At 45.2% G+C, this 24,960-nt stretch overlaps 1 protein-coding gene across 1 annotated transcript in view; it reads left to right on the plus strand.

Moving 5' to 3' along the window:
• LOC102559894 (activin receptor type-1) overlaps positions 1 to 24,960 on the plus strand; it is a 61,584-nt gene that overhangs the window by 20,561 nt on the left and 16,063 nt on the right. The window contains exons 3-7 of the mRNA XM_014602945.3: positions 8,339 to 8,599; positions 12,485 to 12,690; positions 12,906 to 13,005; positions 13,655 to 13,801; positions 16,461 to 16,736. Coding sequence (XP_014458431.1) covers positions 8,339 to 8,599; positions 12,485 to 12,690; positions 12,906 to 13,005; positions 13,655 to 13,801; positions 16,461 to 16,736 — 990 coding nt within the window. The remainder of the gene's footprint in view (positions 1 to 8,338; positions 8,600 to 12,484; positions 12,691 to 12,905; positions 13,006 to 13,654; positions 13,802 to 16,460; positions 16,737 to 24,960) is intronic.

Raw genomic sequence — 24,960 nt, forward strand, 5'->3', positions numbered from 1 at the left:
TTCTCACCTTCCTTATGCAGGACCTCAACCTGATCTGGTCAGACCCTTCCAGAGATGGGTAATATCAACCATGCAATGTCTGCCAAGTTTCAGGGGAAAGAAGAACAAAAGAGAAAATGCTGGTGGTAGTAGCCTCTGAGAAGCAGCTCAGGAATGGAGGGGGTCTCTTAAGCGTGAGAAACAGAAGGATGGAGGCAAATGGAGAGCTGGCACATGAGAAGTACAGGGAAATGCAGAGGCAGCTGATGGAGATCATAAGCAGACATATGTTATTGCTGGAAAGCATACTTTGTGAAAGCTTGCGTTCCCCCTGCTCATTGTCTGGCTCACTAAATTAGGCTGCTCCTTTTTCAGTCATGCAGGGCCTCCTACAATGTTCTACCTACTGGGAGAAACATTTTGCCACAGGAACCCCCAGCCCATAGCTCTTTCCTTTAGAGCATTGAAAACTGACTTCTGCAACCTCATCTTGGATCTCTCTCACCCATACAGCACTGGGAAGGACTTGCTGCCAAGCCTTTTGACTTACTGTATGATGACCAGGTAGAAAAGGCTAGAGCAACACACAACTTTTATTTATTAACATTTTTCACACAGTTCTCCCTGCTTTATTTATTAACATTTTTTGCACAAGTCTTTGCACTTTGTATGTTTGTTCTTGCCCTTTTTGAACAATAAAGTTTGTTTCTTTTCACTGTGGTAGGTGTTAGAATTTATAGAGAGATGCTCATGACAGAATCTTCATTTCAAAGTACAGGGCGTTTGGAAATCGGACAGCAAGTGAGAGCTGAAAGCACAGATCGTATTCTTTAAATACTTTGCACAGTTATTGAAAGCCTGAGTGGAAATAAATATCATGGAATACAGACATTCCCTATGTTAAATCAAACTATGAAACTGGCATATAACACAGGCTTAAAGATAAAGCAATCATGGAAGACAGTCATCCTCATCTGTGAGGGATTGCTGATGATAATGCTGATGCTCATGATAATACAGGTATATTTCAGAAGGTGAAAGCACACAAAATAAGTCATGAAAAGCCACAACATAAAAAGTTAGTCTTTATTTACAAAAGAGGGGACATAAGGGATCCCTGATAATGGATGTCTGGAGATCATAATTTTTGAGTGAGTGTCTTTCTCTCTGCTCATAGCATTTTAAAAGTCACCTGACCTCTGCCTCTCAGTTGTTATAAATGTGCAACACACAACATTGTCATAATTTGCAGAAAGTATTTCGCCGCAACTTCTAGCCTTTATATTAGCAATCACCACTACCAGTCTCTTAAATGCACATGTTGCTGTCATTCTGTCATTAAGTTATAGCTAAATAATTTTCTGTGTTCTAAAAGGCTTTAACAGCATAGCAGAGTGAATGACAACACTATTAATGGCCATAGTGCTTGTTGTGGGAGCAAATATGTGTGTGTGTGTGGGGGGGGAGGGAGGGGGGGGGTTGATTAACTTTGTCAGGCCACCCCATACTATTGGTAAATCTGTCAGTGTTCAAATTAGACCTTGGGATGAACAGGGAAGTACTATTTTTTTTTGTTAAAGAGACCAAAGACCTAACATGGACAACACAGAATAAGAACATGGATTCTATCAATTGCCCTAATGCAGCCCTGTGATTACAGAGTTATAAGTAATCTAAGGATTGGTAAGCCTTGCCTTGTGAGGACAATAACTTCTTAATAGCAGTGCACATTTCCATCATTTCAGTCTCAACATGTTTTCTCATACCAAAGCAGTGAGATACTGACTGATAATAAGAGTGGCAAGCTTCCTGGTGATGATAACCATCTGCTCCTTAAAAAGAGAGCTCTGATGTTGTGGTGCAGGTCTGGGCTGCACTCAGCACAAATCTCAAGGAAGGTGCCTCTTGTTATCCTGAAGTTCTGTGGCTACTGCTAGTCATCTAAAGTCTGTAGGACAATCCTGTTTCACCATTTGATGCTTGTTTTATGACCTCAGCAGTATTGCTTTGGGCTTCACACTTCAAAAAAGATGTGGGAAAACTGGAAATAGCCCATAAAAAAGCAACCAAAATTAATACAAAAACTCATGACATGTAAGGAAAGGTTGGAAGAACTGGGATTATTTAGTCTAGAAAAGACCAGACTAAGGTGGGTATAATTCCAAACAGAAAGCTGAAAGTTGTCTGGAAGTAGTCTAATGGTGGTGTTCAGCAGTTACACAAAAGGTTTACACTATTCTCGTAGTCCTTGCTTTGTTAGGTGAAGCAAATGATCCCATTTTCCATGGCAATTAAAATGCAATCTAGACACCAGAGCAAGCTCACCAAGCACTAACTGCAAAATCAGCAGGTTAGGATGCTCAAGGGAACCCACTCCTACCGCAACCCAGGAACAGAGCTTCGCTATGAGTGCAAGGAAGCCTGGGGCCTCCAATGGCATACTTACTTGCCTATACACTAATGCGAGGAGCTGGTTCTGCTAAACAGACATGATTATGATCTCATAGGAATAACGGAGACCTGGTGGGATTCCTATGACTGGACCATGGGTATAGATGGCTGTACCCTGTGCAGGAGAGATTGTGCTGGAAAAAGGGGTAGGGGTGTGGCTCTCTATGTTAAGGAGAGCTACATGCCCCTACAAACTGAGATTGGCATCCAAGGAGGACGACTGGAGACCCTCTGGATTAGAATACAGGGGGGAACATGGTGAAGGGGATACAATGGTAGGAATCTACTACAGACCTCCAAATCAGGAACAAGAGCTTGACCATGAATTCGCCAGGGAACTGGCTAAGGCTGCACGCTATCGGTGCATGGTTGTTATGGGAGACTTCAACTATTCGGACATCTCATGGGAAGAGCACTCAGCCAAATCCGATCTGTCACAAAGCTTCCTTACATGCGTGGATGGTCTTTACCTATCTCAAGAAGTTAATGGGCCAACAAGAGATAAGTCACTGATGGACCTGATACTGGCTAAAGCGGGTGATCTAGTCAGTGACCTAAGAATCAAAGGGAAGCTGGGAGACAGTGACCACGAGTTGATCAGTTTCACTATCCATCGCAAAGCTGGCAATTCAAAAGTCTTTGGCTTTAGGAAAGCTGACTTTCATAAGCTTAGGAGGCTTGTCGTCGAGGATCTGAGAGGCCATAATCTGGCAGGGAGAGGAGTTCATGACGAGTGATTGCTCCTTAAGGAAGCGATCCTAGAAGCACAAGGGAAGTCCATCCCAACCCATAGGAAAGGGAGTAAAAGAGCTCAGCAACTCCCTTGGCTCAAAAGGGAACTCAAGGCCCTCCTACGTCTAAAAAGAGAAGTGTATAAAAGATGGGAGGCAGGAAACACCACTAAGGAGGAATATTCCGCACTGGTCCACACCGGTAGAGAGTGAACTAGGAAAGCCAAGGCTGTAACCAAACTCTAACTGGCTACACAAATCAAGGACAATAAAAAGTCCTTCTTCAGATACATAGGGAGTCGGAAGAAAAACAAGGGTAACATTGGACCCCTGTTAAACCAAATGGGGAAGCTGACAACCGACACCCAGGAAAAAGCCAATTCGCTTATTGCTTACTTTGTGTCAGTTTTTTATCAGCCCAAAGGGACCACACCCTGCCTAACATTATATGGGATAGCCAGAGTGAGGGTGAATACATGCCCACCATTAGCATAGATCTTGTGAAGGAACACCTTGAGAAGCTGGACACCCACACATCAGCTGGTCTGGATAGATTGCACCCAATCTAAGGGAACTGGCAGACATCATAGTGTGGCCACTGGCAAGGATATTCGAGAACTCATGGCGCTTTGGCAAAGTACCTGAAGATTGGAAGAGGGCTAATTTGGTGTCTGTCTTCAAGAAAGGGAGGAAAGAAGATCCAGGAAACTACAGGTGAATCAGTTTGACTTCAATCTCTGGAGAGATCTTGGAAAAAATTATCAAACAAACCATTCTTGACAGGCTAACAGAAGGCAACATTTCGAGGGATAGCCAGCATGGGTTTGTTGCAGGTAGGTTTTGCCTGACCAATCTCATTTCCTTCTATGACCAGGTGATGTATCACCTGGACAAAGGGGAAGAGGTTGATATCATTCATAGATGTTTGGGTCAGAAGGGACCTTAGCAGATCATCGAGTCCAAACCCCTACCCTGGGCAGGAAAGAGCACTGGGGTCAGGTGACCCCAGCCAGGTGCTTGTCCAGTCTCCTCTTGAAGACCCCCAAGGTAGGGGAGAGCACCACCTCCCTTGGAAGCCCATTCCAGATTCTGGCAACCCTTACCATAAAGAAGTTCTTCCTGATGTCTAACAAATCTGCTTTCTATCAGTTTGTGGCTGTTGTTCCTAGTTACTCCAAGGGGTACCTGGTAAACAGAGAATCTCCTATTCCTTGCCCCCCTCCTCTCAAACTCCCCCCTCCAATGATTTTGTAGGCGGCCACAAGATCACCTCTCAGCCTTCTTTTGTGGAGGCTGAAGAGTTCCAGGTCCCTCAATGTCTCCTTGTAGCGCCTTGCATGCAGGCCCCTGACTATATGAGTAGCCCTCCTCTGAACCCTCTCGAGGTTGTCCACATCCCTCTTGATGTGCGGCACCCAAAACTGGACGCAGTATTCCAACTACAGCCTGACCAATGCTGCATAGAGGGGAAGTATCACCTCCCTGGACCTGTTTGTCATGAAGCTGCTAATGCATGATAAAGTGTGGTTAACTTTACTGATCCCTTTGTCACATTGGTGACTTATCCATCTTGGTGTCAACAGTGACTCCAAGATCCCTTTCTCCTGCTGTGCTGCTGAGAAGGTTCTCCCCCAGCCTGTAAGTGTTCTGGTGATTCCTTCTCCCTAGGTGTAGCACATTGCACTTGTCCTTGTTAAACTGCATCCTATTCTGCTCCTCCCACTTTTCCAACCTGTCCAGATCCTCCTGGATTGCATCCCTATCTTCCAGTGTGTTAACTTTACCCCATAATTTGGGATCATCTGCAAACTTGGACAGAGTGCCTTCCACACCCCTGTCCAAGTCACTGATGAAGACAATGAACTGCACTGGTCCAAGGACCAAACCTTGTGGGACTCCACTGCTCACATCTTTCCAGGTTGATACCGACCCATCACCACCACTTTCTGGGTGTGACCCCTAAGCCAATTTGCCATCCACCTGACCGTGTAATCATCTACGTCACAGCCACTCAGTTTATCTGTGGGAATAGAATGAGACACCATATTGAAGGCCTTAAAATTCAAGTAGATCATATATTTGGACTTCCAAAAAGCCTTTGACCTGGTGTCCCATGATGTTGTCATGGAAAAATTGGGCAACTGCAGCCTCAACTACACTACAGTCCACTGGCTGGAGAACTGGCTCCGAGGTCAGACCCAGAGTGTGGTAATTGATGGAATCGAATCAACATGGCACTCAGTGACTAGTGGTGTCCCCCAAGGCTCTGTTTTTGGACCTGTACTCTTTAATGTCTTTATAAATGATCTGGATTCTGGTGTCAGATGCGGACTGGCCAAGTTTGCTGATGACCTCAAACTTTGGGGAAGAGTATCCACGCTTGAGGATAGGCTGGTGATCTAGGCCGACCTCAAAAGGCTTGCAAGGTGGGTGGATGAAAACCTGATGGCATTCAATACAGAGAAATGCAAGGTGCTCCACCTTGGAGGGGAACCCACATCATACTTACAGGCTCGGCAATGCTATACTTGCTAGCATAGGGGTGGGCAAAATACGGCCCACAGGCCGGATGCGGCCCGCTAGGCCATTCTATCCGGCCTGCAGCACCCCTAAAAATTTAGAAAATTAGTATGCATTTATCTGTCCTTGGTTCCTGTCAAAGATGACAGGTGTCATAGGCAGTAGGACCCAGGGGAAGCCTCGGTGGGCTCCCGCAACAGCAGGACCTGCCTGGCCCTGCCCCCCCCAGACCATGTGGCTCCTTGGCTCTACCAGTGCTGGAAACTCAGGTAAGGGGAAGAGGAGAGGGGAAAGGCAGGGGAGGACCACAGGCAGGGAACAAGTTGATTCCTCCCCCGCTCTGTGGCCTGCATTCCCTGTTGCAGCTGCTCACAGCCTGCACGGGGTTGTCCTGGGCAGGCACAGGCAGCCCCATGTGACCATGGTGCCAGCCATGGGGTGGAGGAGGGGCCACATTTCCCCGCACTCAGCACCAGCTTGTAATCTGCCCCTGCTGCCAGCCTGGGCCCTGTGCCAGCACCGGGCTCACCCGTTGGGGCTGCGCCATGGTGGGAGCAGCTGCGGACCCCCTGCTGCTGCCTGCTTGGAGCTCCCATGCTGGGCAGCACAGAGGCAGCAGTGGCAAGCAAACACTGCCCAGCATGGCAAGTAGGGGGGCCACTTTCCTCCCTGCAGAGCAGCTGCTGCCACCACGACGCAGCCCTGATGGGCAAGCCTGGAGCCAGCTAGGGGCCCAGGCTGGCAATGGATTTGGGTTACAAGCTGGTGCTGAGCACGGGAAAAGTGGCCCCTCCCCCACCCCGTGGCCAATGCCTTGCGCTGCAGTCTCTCACAGACTGCATGGGGCTGCCTGTGTTCGCTCAGGACAGCCCTGCATGGGCTTCAAGTGGCTGCAGCGAGGAGCACCAGCCACAGGGTGGGGGGGTGGGGGGGCGTGGCTTTTCCCCCACACTCAGCACCAGCTTGTTTCCTGCCGGTGAGTGCAGGATTGGGGCTGCACACTGCCCCCCGCCTGTACCACTGGGCTTAGGGGCTCACACAGGTGTCCCGGGGCCTGTGCTGGCAGGGCCCAAAGCAAGGTGGTAGGAGTACAGGGTCCCAGCTGGTAGGGCTGTATGGAGCTGGGCCAGCTCCCCCTTCTCCCTGACTGTGCAGCCCAGCCTGGCTCCACAGACCCCTGCCAGCCTGTGCCCTGCTCTGGGCCTCACCAGTGCTGGCCCTGGGACATTGGTCCCAAGACGGTGACCAACGGGTGGAGCACCTGTCAAGTGGCGGGGCTACCCACGCGGCCCCCGACAGCTTGCCAGAACTGTGTAAGTGGCCCTCCACCGAAAAAAATTGCCCACCCCTGCGCTAGCACTGTGACCGAAAGAGACTTTTGGGGTCATGACTGGCCACAAGATGAACGTGAGTCACCAATGTGATGCTGCAGCAGGTAAAGTGAACAAAACTCTGGCTTGCATCTACCAGTGCATCTTAAGCAAGACCCAAGACGTCATCCTTCCACTGTACTCAGCCTTGGTGAAGTTGCAGCTGGAGTACTGCATCCAGTTCTGGGCTCCACAATTCAAGAAGGATGTGGAGAACCTTGAAAGAGTCCAGAGGAGAGCCACGTGCATGATCAGAGGGCAAGAGAACAGGCCTTATGAAGACAGGCTGAGAGGCATGGGACTCTTCAGCCTGGAGAAATGCAGACTCAGGGGTGACTTGGTGGCTGCCTGTAAGTACATAAGGCATGTGCATCAGGATCTGAGGGAATGCCTGTTCACCAGATCACCCCAAGGGATGACAAGGTCCAATGGTCACAAATTCCTCCAACATCGTTTTAGGCTGGACATAAGGAAAAACTTCTTTACTGTCTGAGCCCCGAAGGCCTGGAATAGACTCCCCCCAGAGGTGGTGCAAGCACTTACTCTGGACACTTTTAAGAAACAGTTGGATGCTTATCTTGCTGGGATCCTTTGACCGTAGCTGACTTCCTGCCCCTTGGGCAGGAGGCTGGACCTGATGATCTTACAAGGTCCCTTTTTGCTCTAATGACTATGAGATCTATTAAAGCCTTTTATGATTTTGGGATGATCTTTGTTGGAGATCTAGTACATTTGGATGTTTCTCATGGGCTGCTTCAGAGAAATATGAAAAGCAGTTATATGCAAAGTATTCAATTTTTTAGTTATTACAAATTAGATAGTTTTTTGGGGAGCAGAACCTTCAGTCTTCAATGAATTTCAGGAAAAGCATGCGTGTGAGAGCAAGAGATGAATATTGGCTTCTGTAAAAGTATACTTTTTTAGTTTAAAGCTAGTTGTATAGACATCTGCGTCCCTAATTTTATGTGGACTAATTCTAATATATAATTTTGTTTTGTTTGACACATAATAGTCTTTCCCTTTACTTTATTTGCACTGATTCTCTTTTACTTGTTCAACTCTCCCCATATCTCAGTGTGGTTGGTTGATAAGGCTACTTCCCAAAGGTGTGATTCCCACTTATTCTAACAGGAAGTCAGAAGTAACTTGTTTGTTGTTGTGGTTTTTTTTTAAATCTCTACTTCTGCTTTGGACATACTCACCATTTGCTTGTGACTTTGTGTTGTGTGAGAATATCTGCTGGAAGGTAAGGACCAAAGACTTCACATGATTTTTTTCCTGTTTTAGATGGAGCTGTTAAATCCATGCTGTTTGAATGCATATGTGAGGGGAATTCCTGTGATCATCAAAAACGTTGCTTTGGTCAGCAGTGTTTTGCCTCTGTGATCCTGAATGGTGAGGCGTATGTTTTCCAGAAAGGATGTTTTGGTGTGCTGGAACATGGAGAAATGACATGCAAGACGGCACCTTCAATAAATCAGGTAGTGGAATGCTGTTACGGAAATCTCTGCAACTGGAACATAAGTGCAAAGCCACTACTTCCCCAAGGTATGATTGCTATAATTTCTTAGTTAGAATGTTAAATTTTGAATTTCTTTTTTTTTGTTTATAGTAAGATTACAAATGATCTTGATTACATATCAAAGCATATTATTTGGAAATAGTTGTAACATGATTTACAGCTTTCAGGCTCTACATAATTGAAATCTTTCTCTTACCTTTCTAGTCTTTGGATTATGGATTTGTAGAAATTCTTATATAATAAAGGGCTTAGTCCATCTGTCTGTCCATAGCGCTCTTGGAGTACTCTGATTGGTTAGTGAAACAAACAATCAGTGTGGAGCGCTGCTGTGACAATGGGGATGGAGCAGGGGGGGCTGGCCTGCCCCCCCTCTCCCCCCCAACTCCCCGGCCTTGCTCCTTGGAGACAGTGAAATGCCACCATGACAGAGAGGATGGAGTAGGGGCGAGGCCAGTGGTGCTGGAGGCAGCAGTGGTACAGGGTGCTGGTGGAGGGGGATGAATGTGAAGGACTGCCTGCAGGGGATGTCAATTAGCTAATTAATCCAGAGGGTCATTAATCCTCTATGACCCGCAGGTAGTTAGGCTTGGGGCATTAAAGTAAGTTAATTTCCCTGAGCATTGATCTACTGCCCGACTCCATTCAGAGTTAAAAGAGTAGTTACACACTACAACACAGGTAGGTTGAGCAATATAAGCTCTATTACACAACAAAACCCGCGCAACAACTACCTGACGCAATATTCCCGTAACACCCAAGCTGCAACACAATAAAATACACCCAATGAAACAATAACCTGATGCACATCCCAAACTTAATGTCCCTGGTCACACAACCAATCAACTACATATTACAATGAGCTTTGGCCACTACACAGTTAACTGCTGTGCAACTTCACAAACAACCCAGAAACCACAGATGGCAGCAAGAACACCCTGGGCCTAGTTAGCAGGAGAAACACTCTGATAGTCCCTGAGGATTCCTAGCATTTTCCTACCTAGGTACTCAGCACCTCAAATAGGGAAAGGTGCAGAGTGCCTAAGCAGGAAAAAGCGTGAAACAGGTAAGCCTCAGTGAGCTCAATCCCACCGACCAGGTCACAGCAAGGAACCTGCACTGGATGAGCTCCTGCACCCTGAGAGCCCAGAGTCAGAACTGTCCACCAGAGTGAGTGTGAGGCTGAGCCTGAGCCCCCAGAGCTCTTGCTGACTGTTCTGGACAGGATTTATAGCCTTCTAATCATGTCACCTGTCACTCACCCCATGGTCCAATCATTGCCCTTTTCACAATACCCAATCAAATTCAAACCTGGGCAGTACTTAAAAGGACCAATAAATTCAAACTGTTTCAAACATATAAACACTGATCAACAGTTGCATTACTTTTATGCACTGCATGCCCAGACCTTAAAAGTAGGTCATGACTTCATCAAGGCTGAGAGTTCAAACCCCCTAGAAACGTCTCACCTGTAGTCATATGGCGCATATGTGGACTCTCACTGTTCTGTAAAGGGGATGGCAGGGCAAGCTTCCCCCCGCTCCTGGGAGGTGGCGACATGGGGTGGTGGGTGGCGGCGCACTGTCCCTGCGCCGCCCCCACGCTGCCCCCGCCCATCATTCTTGACAGGCAATTCGCTCATCTAATATAAATAAGCCTTTATAGATGGTTGTGGAACTATTTTAGGAGTGGGGAGTAGTCATAAATTGACTCATGAGCATTCAACTTGTAAACCTTTTTTTGTAAACCCTTCATCCTCTTTAGTGCAGAGTCAGATAACTTCTTTTGTCTGTGCTTGCTGTAGAGGGAGGAAGGAGCATTTTCTTCTCTCTTGATTGTAGTGTTTGGGAAAGAGGCAGCCATCGTCCTTGTAACTCTTCTCCTGTTTGTCTAGCTATTCTCTGTTTCAAAGGCACTTCAAACTATATTGACCCTTCAATTTATCTTCTCAGTCCAATCATACAAGGAAGTTTGGACATAAATATGAACAGACATTCTTTGAAGTGCTTCAGGTCCTGCTCCACTATCAGGTGCATCAAATTTGCAGTCTGAAGTGCTTTAAATTTGCAGCCCTTCTGCACCTTGCTTGTGTACAGGCCCCTCATAGCTGAAGTGTTTCAGGATGGCCCCAATCCCGTATTGTGGTAGAGCCCTTTCGCCTGTGGGGCTGGTGAGTAGAGATTCCAGCTTACCTTTCAAACTGGAATTTCCAAAAGCTCCCGAGAACTGCTAAGTGCAGAAGAGAGAGCTCAGTGACTCTGTGCCCTCCACCTATTGGGTGTCCACTGCAGACTTGGTCTATTTTACTTCGGGAGAGTTTGTCGGTTATGAGAGCAGTACCACAATCCTGGGGAGCCAGGAATGATTCACAGAAGCAGCTTCTTGGAGCAGTCTGGAGGTGGGAAACAGAGTACTGTGCTTAAAAGTTGTTCCTATTTTTTCTGGAGTCCTTTCTGAGATGGAACACACCTTTCGACAGGTTGTTGTGGCTCTGTATGTTCATACCTTCACTTTTTAGAGCATTTTAAAGGCACTTGGATTACTTTAGATGTTATGTCTGTCCATACCCTATACTGTGTTTTGGGAAAGAAATGTGCCACACCCACCTTTTCATGTTTGCATGTGTCAAAACCAGAAATGCAGCAGTGAAGCTGTTTCCTCACACAGCTGCTTGTAGGCACACCAGAGACTGATATGGTCAAAGTACTGGTCCCCCAGCATGAGTGGACTTCACTGCCATATTTCTGGTTTGGTACATGGAAGTGGGAGTGGATAGGCAGTGCATGCTCAGGTTTCACTCCCCAGGAATGCTGAGGATTCAGTACAGACCTGTCCTCACCTGTTTGTGCCAAAGCCTGGCTTCATTTTTATAAGATTGATTGTCATATAGGCAGACTCTTTGATCCCTGTAAGGGAGGGGCTTGGATAGTTACATACTGATTTATAAATTAGTGTTGAGTGGTGTCTGCTTAATAAGATGGAAATAGTGGATAGAAGGGAAATGTTCACATTGTAATGAGTTCTACGTTTCCATCAATAGAAAACTGTATGTGAACAGTGAGGCCAGGGACAGAAGTTACACATAAACTGGTTTTAGTAAGCAAACACTGGTTTAAACCTGTAACAGAACAGAAGTTCAGTACACATAAAGCAGTTTCAAAATGGCTGAAACTTGTTTAAAATTAACCTGGTTGAATGTAGTATCAGACTTAACTGATTTGGGTCAGACTGGTTTATGAAACTTCTGTGTCAAACCCCTTCCTGGTTCAAGTTAAATCATAGTCCCCCCAGCATGCTTTGCAGCCTTGGGGTGGGCTCTGCTGTCTGCTCCAGCAGAGAAGGGTGGTGGGGTGGGAGACAGGGACAGCCACCTCCCTATTCCTGGCAAACCCCAGCTGGGGTCTTTGGCTAGGGAGGGGGTTAACCCCCACTTCTCCTGAGTACAGAGCTTCCCTGCCCTGCTAAATTTACTGCTGGCTGCAACTGTGGACTACAAATCCCAGAGGCACCTGGAAGCAGGAAGAACTGATGAGCAACCCTGCAGTGTCCTGTTGTTGTGATTCTGGACTACAAATCCCAGAGATGTTGGGGGCAGGAGGAAGAGGAAGCAAACACACAATCCATGCTGGCTACGTTCCAGAGAGCCATGCTCTAGTGCCGTCTGCCTTCTGGCCTGAGCCACTGCAGGCATGTGGCTACATTTCCTGAATCAAAAGTAAATGTCTGTTCACTTGTTAGTCAGTTTAATCTCTGCTGTTTAGGCTAACCTGCAAAGACTGAATCAATTTATCCTTGGACTTTTTGACTGCTTGTACTTACCCTGAAGGAAAATGTTAGCCAAAAAGAGCTTTTAAAATAGGCAGCAGCAAGACCAGATATACGAATTGCCCCTTATATACTTTATTTTTTTGCAGTGGCTGAAGCAATACAATACAACACCGAATTATTTGTTATTTTTGTGATAAGTCCTATAATGGTGGTATTAATTCTCACATTTGTGGCTATTGTGGCATGTCGCAAGATTAGCCAAAATCGGATGCATCGGTTACTTGCACATGATGCTGAACATGGTATGATTGATGGCCTGATTACTTCAAACATCGGAGACAGCACGCTGGCGGTAAATTAAAACTCTTCTTTTATAAAACTTAAATTTAATACTTTTTGTGAAATCATCTTTGTTTTAGAATGTTTGAAAAAATAAAATTAATTAACCTACCCATTTTTGTCAAACTTGAAATGATATCAGCCAAAAATTCTGAAACATTTAATAAAATCTACCCTTTATTTTAATGACTTCTTTGTTTTTAACTAAAAAATTTCCCCTATGTTTAGGATTTGCTTGATCATTCTTGTACCTCAGGAAGTGGCTCAGGATTACCATTTTTAGTGCAAAGAACAGTGGCTCGTCAAATAACGCTAGTAGAATGTGTAGGTAGGTCAAGAGTTAATCATATCTTAATTTAGGTATCTATAGTAAGGTAGCAAAAATGCAAGAATATCAAAATCTGAACATTTTAATATAATAGTATACCGGATAAAATGATCTGAAAATTTTGATATATTAAATTATACTTGTGAGGATTCTATTATATGTATTAAGAAGTTTTTATAAAACCTTTGCAAGCAAATCTTCCCACAAACTTTTGACTGTTTACCATAGGCTTATACAGTCATGAATTAAAATTGCAATTTTATATTGGAAATTGTCATTTAATGCAGTGCCCTGTTTCTTAAGCTGTCGTGTAATTCTAAAACATCCAAGTCTGGTGTCCTTGGAGCAGATTGTTGGGGTTGCAATTCACTGAGGGCAGGGAGAAGGTTAGCCAGTTTGGGTATAAGATTTTCACATACGCATGAAAGAGTGCTTTCTATTTATTTGTGAGCTTGATGAAGCAAGATTTGTTGCATTATAAAGAGACTTTAGAAAAACAAGTCTTGGGGTTGTATATCAATAATCTCAGGAGACTTCTAGTAGTGGAAGTATTTTTAATGAAGATAAGCTGTTGCTTAGTATAATTTTGAATCAGTCTCATCTTCTATAACTTGTTAATGATCTAATAGAATAATACCAAATTTTGTAGGAAAAGGCCGGTATGGAGAAGTCTGGCGAGGTCAATGGCAAGGAGAGAATGTAGCTGTCAAAATATTTTCATCAAGGGATGAGAAATCATGGTTTAGAGAGACTGAAATATACAATACCATACTACTTCGCCACGAGAACATACTAGGTATGATTGTTTTTCTAAGTAGGCAAATACTTGTTTTTAATATACCAGATGTTAGAATGATTGTTCGGTTATCTTTGTTCAGGGAAATAATACATTTTTGAAGTAAAACTGTCATATTACACATTAAGCATTCATAATGTAAGTGTGCTTGAATATTTTTTTTCTGGAGAGAAATATTGAACATGCTCAATGGTAAACTCGTAAAACTGAAAGATAGTACTTTTTAAAAAATCCATGATAGCTACTATTTTTTAAATGGTTTCCCTTTTTGTTTTGTACTAGGTAGGGAATGGAAAAGAAGTGGGAAGGAAAATGTACTGTTTCACAAGGCATCCATAATTCCATAATTCCCTTTAAAAAATGAATTAAACATACAGACTCTCAAATCTGGTTTCTGATCCTAAAAAAGTTACCACCATACATCTCTCATATTTGGTCGTCTTCTCTATTGCTTATCCATTTACTGTACATGTTGGACTTAAAATTAGTAGAGGTGTACTGATACATCAGTCCATATCGTGTCAGCACTCATAAAAGGAAAATTTACATTATTGGCTTTTTTATTATTATGTGGCTGGTAATGCCGCTGATTAATGCCGCAGTATACACACGGCCAGAAGTGCAGCCCAGCTGCTTGGAGAGCAGTGTCTGGCCGGTAAATCTATAGGGGGAAGGGGCATGGGGGTGCAGATCAAGGCCCCCATGATAAGGGAGGAAATGGGGCAGGGGTAGGGACAGGTGCTGCCCAGCTGAGGCAGGGTGTGGGGTGGAGCCAGTGGCTTGTCCAGGGAGGGTGGGGGGGGCAGCAGCGGGCAGCTCCTGCCTCTGCACACACCTCTGGGGAAGGCATGGACGGCACGTGCCCCGCCAGATCTGTGTGTTGGGGGAGGGCAGGCTGCCGCTGTGTGCTCGCACTTAGAGTCTGCGCCAGGCCTGTCCTAGCAGTTGCACTTGGGCCAGGCAGGCTGGGCAGTGGCACTAGGAGGAGAGCTACAGGGGGGCTAGAGCCACCACCATAGCCCCCCGTAGTCTCCTTCCCAGCTCTGCTGCTGCCTGCTCTGGCCTGAGCACAGCTGCTGGGAAGAGCCAGCCTGCCCTTGCCCTGTGTACAGATCTAGGAGGCACATGCCCCCCATGCCTCTCCTGGGGGTGTGCGCAGTGGCAAGATCTGCCCCGCCCCCCCTCCCTGGACGAGTCACTGACTCTATGCCCCGCCCTGGTTGGACCAGCCATCCCCTGCCCCAGCCCCACTCCCTCCCTCACCGCTGAGGCATCAGTCTGCCCCCATGCCCCTTCCCCTCCAACAGACTTACCAGCCAGATGCTGCTTTCCAAGCTTCCAGGCTGCATATTGGCAATCGGATCAGTATCGGCTGATATAGTTGGTCAATAATCGGCCATTGGTATTGGCCCAAAAAATCTTTATCTGTGAACCCCTATAAATTAGGTTTTGAACAAGATAGTGAACTACAACAGCATGATAAAGCCACCTTCTAGAAATTCATCTGTTGCTGCTCACTGGATAAAACTGTGGACTTGGACATGCAACATGTTAATACATTTTGTAAGCCAATTTAAATCATGTTGGGTGCATCTACACATCACCATACTGTGCCATTGCTATGGCAGCGTGCTTTAGTGCTTCCTTTTGGAAGTACTAAAGCACAATGCAGTGACTGCCTGTACTGTGCCATGCACACGGCACATGGTTAGACTTCATCACTATGTCACTATAGCGACACACTAAAATGGTGGAGTGCACTGCTATGGTGACTTAGCTGCCAATCACGTGTAGACCCATGTGATCTCTACGTTGCTGTAGCGCACCATATGGTGATGTAGCACGTTGCTATGTTGCCATAGGGTGGCATGTAAATGCGGCCACTGTATCTACAGTGGTCAAGTGAACAGGTTTTCCAAGGCTGCCTCAGTAGGCTTGTATACAATGCTTTGCCAATAAGGGGGACCAGTAATATCTTATTGCACTGATCAAATAGCTTCCTCAGGATACAACTAGATACATAACAGCTACACCAGTGTAAACTATGTAGTGTAGTTTTGTTGTGAATTTTCCAGGGATACCCTTTTTACAGGGCACCACTATAAGGCTATACATTATGAATCTGTTCCTATTTTTACATCGGTGTAAGGTTATGCCACTGCAAACATGTCCAGGCTTTTGAGTGCAATATGATTCTTAATGAAATTTTAATACAGTAAAAGCTCTGTTATCCGGCATCTCCTGGGAATGGGGGATGCTGGTTAATCAAATATCCTGGTTAATCAAATGTGCACAGTCTGGTGCACTCCCCAGCGTCAGTGTGCTGAGGGACAGGGAGCGGGGCCCTGTGCTGGCTGCTTTGCCCCGCGTAGGTTGCTTTGCCCTGGGCTGTGGGCTGAAGAAGTGACAAAGAAAAACTTGGCTCACGGCAGCGAAACCATAAGTCCCCCGGAAGTGGTACTTCTGGTTTCACTTTTGCTGCGTCCCTCGGATGCCAGTTAGTAGCGTGCTGAAAGTGCTGATTAACACAGCTTTTGCTCTAGTTACTAAGGGGGCAGTGGGTTTAAATATAGTTGTTAAATGTTGCTTTTCAACACAGTCATCTTATTTTTCAATTGAAATAGTGTGCCAGATAAAATTATTTTCTTTTTTGTTTTAGGATTCATTGCTTCTGACATGACATCGAGAAACTCCAGTACACAGCTTTGGCTAATTACTCACTACCATGAAAATGGATCACTGTATGATTACCTGCAGCGAAATACAGTGGATGCTGATGGTTGTCTAAATGTTGTATTGTCGATTGCTAGTGGTCTTGTACATCTACATACTGAAATATTTGGAACAGAGGGTAAACCTGCAATAGCACACAGAGATTTAAAAAGCAAAAATATTTTAGTTAAAAAGAATTTGCACTGCTGCATTGCCGATCTTGGTAAGACATTTTCATTTGTTTGCCAGACTAATTTTTTTAAAGAGTATTGTATTTACTTATTTTTTTTGTAGTTATAAGATATTTATATGCACTTAAAATGAAGCAAATTTGATATTTTTATTGTGTTAAGTAGGCTTGCTTACAGAACTCTAAGTTATATCTTTGGCTAAATTAATATTTAAATCTAATGTGAATAATGAAAGCATAACCATGGGAGAAAAACTGGCACATGAACCCTCATCTTTGAGATGTGTTGTTTTTTTGCTGGTTTTTTTTTTTAAACATAAATATAGCTGAGGTTATGAGCCAGAGAAATGTAGCATTTATAATGGTTATTTTACTGTATCTTACTTGAAGATGGTAAAAATTTTATCTTCTGGTTCTTATAGTTCCCATGTCTGTAAACTCAGTGAGCCTGGACATAAGGTACAAACATGAAAAGAATGATAAAATTCTCTTCAGAAAATTTATATTGCCAGAAAAAGATTCTTAATCCAAACTCTCTTCTTTATTGATTGATTAAATCCACCATTTTACCCAGTCTTGTGCTACATTGACAGTTGATCTACTGTCCGGTTTAAGTGTCTCAGTAGTTGTGGAAAATATTTTAAGTCTCCTAGGATGGCTGTTTAGGTTTACATAGTAGAATTATTGAGGTCAGTGCTTGAAGGTCTAGATCAGTATTGTTTATCAAGAAGTCAGTCTGTGCATGGGATCATTATTCCATTCCCTTAGATCATATGGATTCTGGCACATATTATCAGAGTGTTTTTCTTTTATATCTTACTGGATTAAAACTTTCATGGAATATGAATCTGTTAAATGTGTACTACCTACCTGAAGTGGTACCACTGCCACATTAATTTTAATATAGCAAAAAACTATATCACTGAGTGCATTAGTAAAATATGGGATGGCTAGTCATTTGCGAGTTGCAAGGGTAAGCTCTATTCATAATGTGTGAGTTATAAGCCTTGCTGTATACGGTATCTACTGTGTAGCGGATGTACTCCAGGTCATTGGGCTGGAACTGGATCCTGACCCAGTGTCACTAGGACCTGCTGTACATTTAAAGTTTTTTCTGGCAAAAGCTGTAGTGTAGTGGCATTTATATCAACAAAAACCCTCTTGGTATAGTTTGTTGTTGGGAACTAGCACAAATTATACTGGCAAAAACCCCCTTTATTGGTATAAGATGCATCTCTACTAGGAAGGTTTTCTGGCATTGATATATTAATAAACTTCATTTAGTTCAGCTGCACCCTAAGTGTGAAGGCAGAGTAGGTACAGAACAGAGACTAAGCTCTCTAAAGGGCTAATTCTCACCAGTCTCACAGAGGCAGTCTATAGGTTTTCTCTTTCTGCTTCCTCTGCAGCACTGAAGGAGGATTTGGGTCAGCGGTGTGTATTCTGAGCTTTGGTGTAGAGGACCATAATCCAGTGGATAAATTTGATAGGAACCAGAATCAGGAAGCCAGCAGCCAAGTCATGATCAAGAGTTATGGAGAGGAATAAACCAGAGACCAGGAGGTGGGCACAGAAAGAAGAGTACAGGGGCCAGGAAAAAGAGCAGTGATTGGAAGCAAGGCAAAAGACCAGAATAAAAATAAGCCTACAAGTTTTCTAGGAGACTTGTTATGCAGTTTGCCACTGTCTGCTCTGTTGGTTTTAGGTTGTACTTGGGCAGGGTCAGCTTTCAAGCACAGCAGCTGATCTCCAGCCATTGCAAAAATGAAGAGCATGCCAGACGGGTGACTCATTCCTACCTGGAGTCATGACTCATTGCAATAAGTGTCCAGACCCAAGGCTCCAATTTGTAGAGTCACTTCCTGAGGTGTGAATTGCAAACTTTCTTTAAAAAAATGTGGCATTTATAGTAGCAAAGGATAATTTAAAATATCTAAATGCTGCAGTGATGTTGGTGGCTACAACTACAGATTGTGGATGTTTCCCAGCCCAACACCTGCCAGCAGAGGAGACTATACCCCTGCTGAGACTCTGTGGGAAATGATTACCACTAGTAGTCAAGACAAGAAAGGAGTGTCATGCCTTGTCATGGGTGGCCAGGTCTGGAGTCACTCAGGGTTTGAGGTGCTAAACAGAGTCAGGAGGAACAAGCAGAATCCAGGGACAAGCCAGGTCAAGAAACCAGGAGTTCAAGCAAAGAGCAGAGTTGGAGACCACTGAAGCAGTCTGGGGTTGGATTGAGTCCTGTTGCATGGAGACTTCCTGTTCTGAGTCAGGGGTTTATATGGGAGAGGAGGAGGGTCAGCTGACTCCAGCTGGCCACTCCAGTGCCAGGGAGCAGGTGGAAGATTAGGCCTGACTGAAGGCTTCCAGCTAGCCCTGACCAGCCTGAGTAACTAGCTACAGTGTGGCAGGCCAAGGTGAGAGGCCCTGATGACAGGCCAAGACCCTAGGTTCAAGGCTATGGCCTAACAGGGAGTCTTTATCCCCAACCCAAGTCCTCTGACATGGGGTTGCAGAAAACAGCTGAGGCAGAAGTGAGATACAGGGAAGGAGACTGTGAAGGGCTGCTAGGGAAGGGAAAAGAAACCTAGTTGTTGGGTTTGGTACACTTCATTTGGCTGGGGAAGGAAGCAGATCAGCTATCGCATTGTGGCCAGGAAGGAAGGAGTAATATGGCCGCTACAGCTGCTCTTGGCTTTAAGGCTGGTAGAGGTGAGGGTGCATTCTGTTGCTGCTTCCCAGCCAGCTCAGAACATAAGACATTTCAAGGGTCTTCCTTTTATCTCTCCTTCTTAATGTGTAGAACAAATGACTGACATAACTACAGTTTAGCAAATGTGAGAATGGGATGCCAAATGCCCCAGTCTTTGCAAAAAGAGGAGTGGAGGCAGGCTCACTGCCAGCTTAGTGACTCTTCCCACTACTGTACCAAGGAAAGGCCTATCAGATGGGACATCAGTGCGTGGATTCCCCATGTTTGGGCAGAACTGTTTCAACAGACTGCATAGGATCCAGAACTGTTTTAACAGATTGCATAGCATCTAGTCTGATGTTGTATCATATTTTAGTTTATTCTTTATCACAAACATCAGTGTCTTGGCCAAAGCAAATTCCAGCAGCATTAAGGCCATGATCATCCAAAACCAACTTTGCTGGACAGATCATGTTGTTCGCATGCCTGACTCCTGTCTTCCAAAGAGAATCTTTTTCTCACAGCTAAAAGAAAGTCAGCGAAGTAGAGGGAGGGCAAAGAAAGCGCTTCAAAGATGCCCTGAAGGCAAACATGAAGAGGTATAACATAAACATCAACACTTGGGAGACCCTTGTTCAGGACTGACCAAAATGGAGGAAGACTGTAATGGGAGGGACCTCAAAAATTTGAAACAGAACGTCAACAGGCAGAAGAAGAAAAGAGGAACAGGCGAAAATAACATCAGAACATCCAGCGCAGCAACATGGTGCCCATCCCTCCTGAAAACACCTGTCCTCACTGCGACAAGACATGTGGATCTAGAATTGAGCTATGGAGCCACCTGCGGACTCACTATTCAGATCCTTGGAAGACAATCTTACTCGTTCATGAGTGATCGCCCATCATTTTAATTTATTCTTTACCACATTAAATGATTTCATCTTCCAGGGACTCGTTTCTCCCTAAAACCGGCCTCTAGGAAGAATTACCTGCGTTAGCTTTTGTGATCCCTCTGCCCTATGGGTTTACTGCATGTTTGCATCTCCCAGCACTTTTCCCACCCTTTCGCATTTTATGTATTCTAAACACTCTCCATTTAATAAACTACTCTGTGCATATGCTTTCACAGCATCTGATGAAGTGAGTTCACACTTGCAAAGGCTTACGCTATACATCTTTGCTTTAGTTGGCTCTATAAGATGCAGATTTACTCTGCCTTCTTCTGAGATGCTCACAAATGCTTTTGGGTCGAGGAAAATAAAGTAGGTTTTACCTGGTGACTTTGCAGGAGATTTTTCTTAGTTTATTTCTAAAACTCTTATTGACCATTATGTAGGCTCCTCCATTCACAGTGGCCTAGTGGAACAAGTCAATAATGTTCCACCGCCCCCAGACCTGGTATACATTAGCATGGTGTTTAGATTATGAATTTTTTTCTGCTGTTTCTGCTTCACTTGTGCGTAGTATAAGGGACCAGGGTGCGGACAGTCATGGTAAGGCAAGGGCAGAAGCCAGGGATGCAAAACCAGAGATGGAAATCAGGGCCAGAAGTCAATGTTAGGACTAGGTGAGGCAGGCCAGGGAGATAACAAGGCAGTCTGTTGCCCAGGTAGCTTGCTGCTGTTTGCTTATTAGGGCCCCCATGGGTAGGGCCCTTTTCCTATAACTGAGAGGGACAACTTGGTTCTACCTACTTCTAGCTGGGGCTTGGGGCTAAATCTTTTCCAGCTGAATCTGGGCTTATTGCAGGTAGAATCTTAGTGGATTCCAGTGTAGATGAATAGTCTGCAGCTGCCAGACGTTTTAAAGTCAGTTTTGCTCTGTTCTGAGGTGGTTTAAACCATAGGTGTTAAATCACCAGCCATTGACAGTCTACAGCATTGGCTGGAGCGCACAACATTTAAAGCACTTTAGCCACAAACAAACATACAAGTCCCTTCTGCACTGCCCTACCCTGCCCTGCTGGAGTGCTTCAAAATTCCCATGACAGCACGCAACTGCATGTTCTCTAATCAGGGGTCTGTCTCTTGTGGCTCTGCTTCCCTATGCCTCACTTCACAGGGGCAGCAGGGGACAGTGGAAGTGACTGTCAGTGGGTGCCCACCTGTGTGTTTTACTTTCACTTTCCCAGAGTGTTCCCCTCCTTCCCTGCCCCCTGAAAACTGGGAGAGGTACAGGGGCATGCAGGGCCTCTGGCCTCCCAGTTCCAGCAGGGGGAGGGGGCACTCGGAGAGCAGAGGGAGAGTATTCAGGAGAGCACCCATAGACAGTCTGCCACTCTAGGAGAGGGGCATAGATCACTGCTGAATGCTAGAAAACTAAACCTGGCCTCCATCACACTCTATAGAGCATACATGTGCAACAGAAAGCACTTCATTTTGAAGCATTTCTAAATAGTACTTTTTTTCTTTCGAGTTATTTATGGAGCACTTCAACCATTTCCCAAATGCATCAAAGGGTACATACATCTGTTTGTTCAGTCCTTGAAGCATTTCAGAAGCATTTGAAGTTCTTTACATGTTCTGTCTGTCTACACCCTGTGTTTCCCACCATGGTTAACCACAAGTGCCTTTGTATCATTTTTAGCAATGGTGGGAAACTTTTGTGAGGAACAGCAATGCAGATGCAACCACCAAGGCTTATAAAATCCAGTCCCAGTCTGGAGTTTATTCATCACATAAATACTTCTTGAAATCTCCCATATTAAATTAGGGAAGTTTTCTGCCTATCTTTTACATAGTGATCAAACTATTTTATGAATGGACAAATTCTGCAGTTTTGCAGCATTAAAGGAAAAATGCAAAGGGATCTGTGCTCAGAAATTTTCTGTGGTACAGTAGAAGTCAGATTCTTTGTTGGGTTATGTTCCTTACCCCCTTGTGAGGATGAGGCTTTGCAGATTAGCTGAGGGCCTTCAAATCTGAAGAAAAGAGCAGCCCAGGATTGTTAAGGTGTTCTAGCTGGTTGCTGTGGCTTTTATTTCAAAAGGCACTGCTTCTCCAGTCATCTGCACAGGATTCCTAATGAACTCCAGCTGGCCAAAGGAACAGCACCCTTTGATATAAAAAGCTACAGCAGTCAGCTGACTGGTTTATCTTTAATTCAACAGCCCTTTGTGAACTAAGTAGGTTGTGAACCATCTTGATATAAAGAAGCCAGGTTTTCCTGTATTGCATTTTGTATTGTTGTCGATCTGGCAGCACAACTGTATTGCCACCCAGTGCATCCGCAAGGTAGCAGATGGTGGAATGACATTCAGGGAAGGTTAGCTGTGAAATACATCGGGGTAACTCTGACAGATAAGCAGTTGTGGACTAAGCGGCAGCACCACCAGGATATGGTGGAAACAGCAGATGGCATTACTTTCCCTCCTGAAAAGCCACATATATTCTTTGATGGTGCTGTGACATGGTGAGTACAGGTCCCTGTTAAAATAAGCCTGCCCAGCCCCCAGCCATGGGTGTACAAATCCTCAATGGCGGAGTAGATAGAAGATGATAGGATCTCAATGGCTGCAAAGACAGAGGAAGGCTGCAGTGGAATGAGATCTCCAGTTGTCTTTGCCTCCTTGCCATTGGATTAAGGTCCTGTTCTGTCAAGAACCATGTGAAAGCTGACGTGCAGCTGCTTCTCCACAATAAAAGAAATGACGCACAAGCATCTTCCATGGAAATAGTTTTTCCAACACATTCTTCAGATCCTTTGGCTACCAGTTTACCAGCTAGTGATAATGAGAGCAGGATTGTGTTCTGGAAGCTCCTCGTCATGAACTGGCATAAAGGCAGCAGTTACAAGATCTTCTAGCACTTGGAGCCGGGAATATGATTTGCAGCCCTCTTCAGGATCTGCTCCACTCACCCGCCATGGGGAGGGGACTAGAAAAGATGCCCTAAACATAGTTTAGCTACCTCTTTCCTGACTGGTCCAGTGGGGTCACCTTTATTATGGTCAAAATCACTGAAAACACACAATCTTATTTTGGAACCTGCAGCATCAGGACCCTCATGGACAATAGGGCTGTGCAAAGCATGCATGGGTGGGGTGGGGCCTGTGCTTCCCTGGCTTGGTTACTGGTGCCTCCTGGGTCTGGAGGGGCACCTGGGGTCCCCCTGTAGCCAATTGCTGAGCCAGGGAGGTGCGGGAGAGCCCCCCCAGCGTGCTCCCCAGCAGACCTGAAAGTAGACCATATGTTTGCTGTGGAACATGTGGAGGGCCCCTCCGCACTCCTGTGGGATGCTCTGTGTGCCCCAGCATAGCAGCGATCACGAGTCACGCCTGGTACCTAAAGGTATGTAGAAAAAACATTTAAAGCTGTGTCTGTGTCCGAATTGCTGATTCTCTGAATCAGCATCGAATCTTCAGATTTGGATTCAGCTGAATCAAATCAGGGACAGTGATCTGAATCAACTAATCAAATTGCTGCCCCGATTCAGGCCAAATCCGAATCTAAGAGGGCCCGCTTTGCACACCCCTAATGGACAATCCCATGCATGCCCAGAGTGCCATACCGCAACTGTGGCTTAAGAACTCAGGTGGTAGAACATTAATGTCGCTGCACTGACTGAGACCCAGCAAGTGGGAGACGGGCAGCTCAAAAAACAAGAAGGCAGCTATACCTTTTTCTGAAAGAGTAAACAGGAAGGAGAATGCTGGCTTCACGGAGTTGGTTTTGCCATCAAGAATGAGCTCATAAACTAACTCAGTGAGTTATCAGAATTAATGAATACCTCATGATTCTCCATTTTAAGCTGGCAGGGAGCCAATATGCTGTTGTCATCACTGCATATATTCTGACTCTTGACTTTGCTAACAAAACCAAGGAGGAATTCTATGCCAACTTTGATGAGATCCTTTGTGGTGTTCCAGAGGGAGACAGACTTATTCTTCTCTGTGATTTCAATGCCATAGTCAGAAGGGACTCAAGCTTCTGGAACAGAACCATCAATAAGGAAGGAGTGGGAAAGATCAACTCCAGCACCATCCTCCTTTTGACCAAATGTGTGGAATATGTGCTTGCCATCACCAATACATCACTGTTCATGCCTGAGATCACAAAGATGCCTGTATCACCCAAGTTTTGCTAGAAGCTGACAATTGCTGGACCTATCACCAACTTATCTGCTTGATTATGTCATTCAAATTGGCTCCTGAACAATGACTACAGCAGAAGTTATGCTGACCGAAGATCAGTGGCAAGGAACTGAAGGACCCAGTCAGGTGAGAACTCTTCCACCAGTGCCTCAACAAAAGCTGGTGAATTCCAGTCAATAATGATGTGATGTTGCTGCCAGTGCTTGAGGTGCCTTCATGACCACCATCATCAGTGGTTGTGAAGAGATGATTGGATTCTCTACCAGGAAACATCAAGACTGGTTTATTGAGAATGACCAGGAGATCCAAGAGTTGATCGACCTCAAGTGCAAGGCCTTTTGTGCTTAGCAGAACAACATCAACTTCAAGTCGAGGAAATTTAATAATCACCAACAAGCCAAGGCAGAGGTCCAAAGGAGGACCCGTGATATGAAGAACAGATGGTGGGAAGGCAAGTGAAAGAAGATTCAA

The sequence above is a fragment of the Alligator mississippiensis genome, chromosome 5 (genome assembly GCF_030867095.1).
Source record: "Alligator mississippiensis isolate rAllMis1 chromosome 5, rAllMis1, whole genome shotgun sequence".
NCBI lineage: Eukaryota > Metazoa > Chordata > Crocodylia > Alligatoridae > Alligator > Alligator mississippiensis.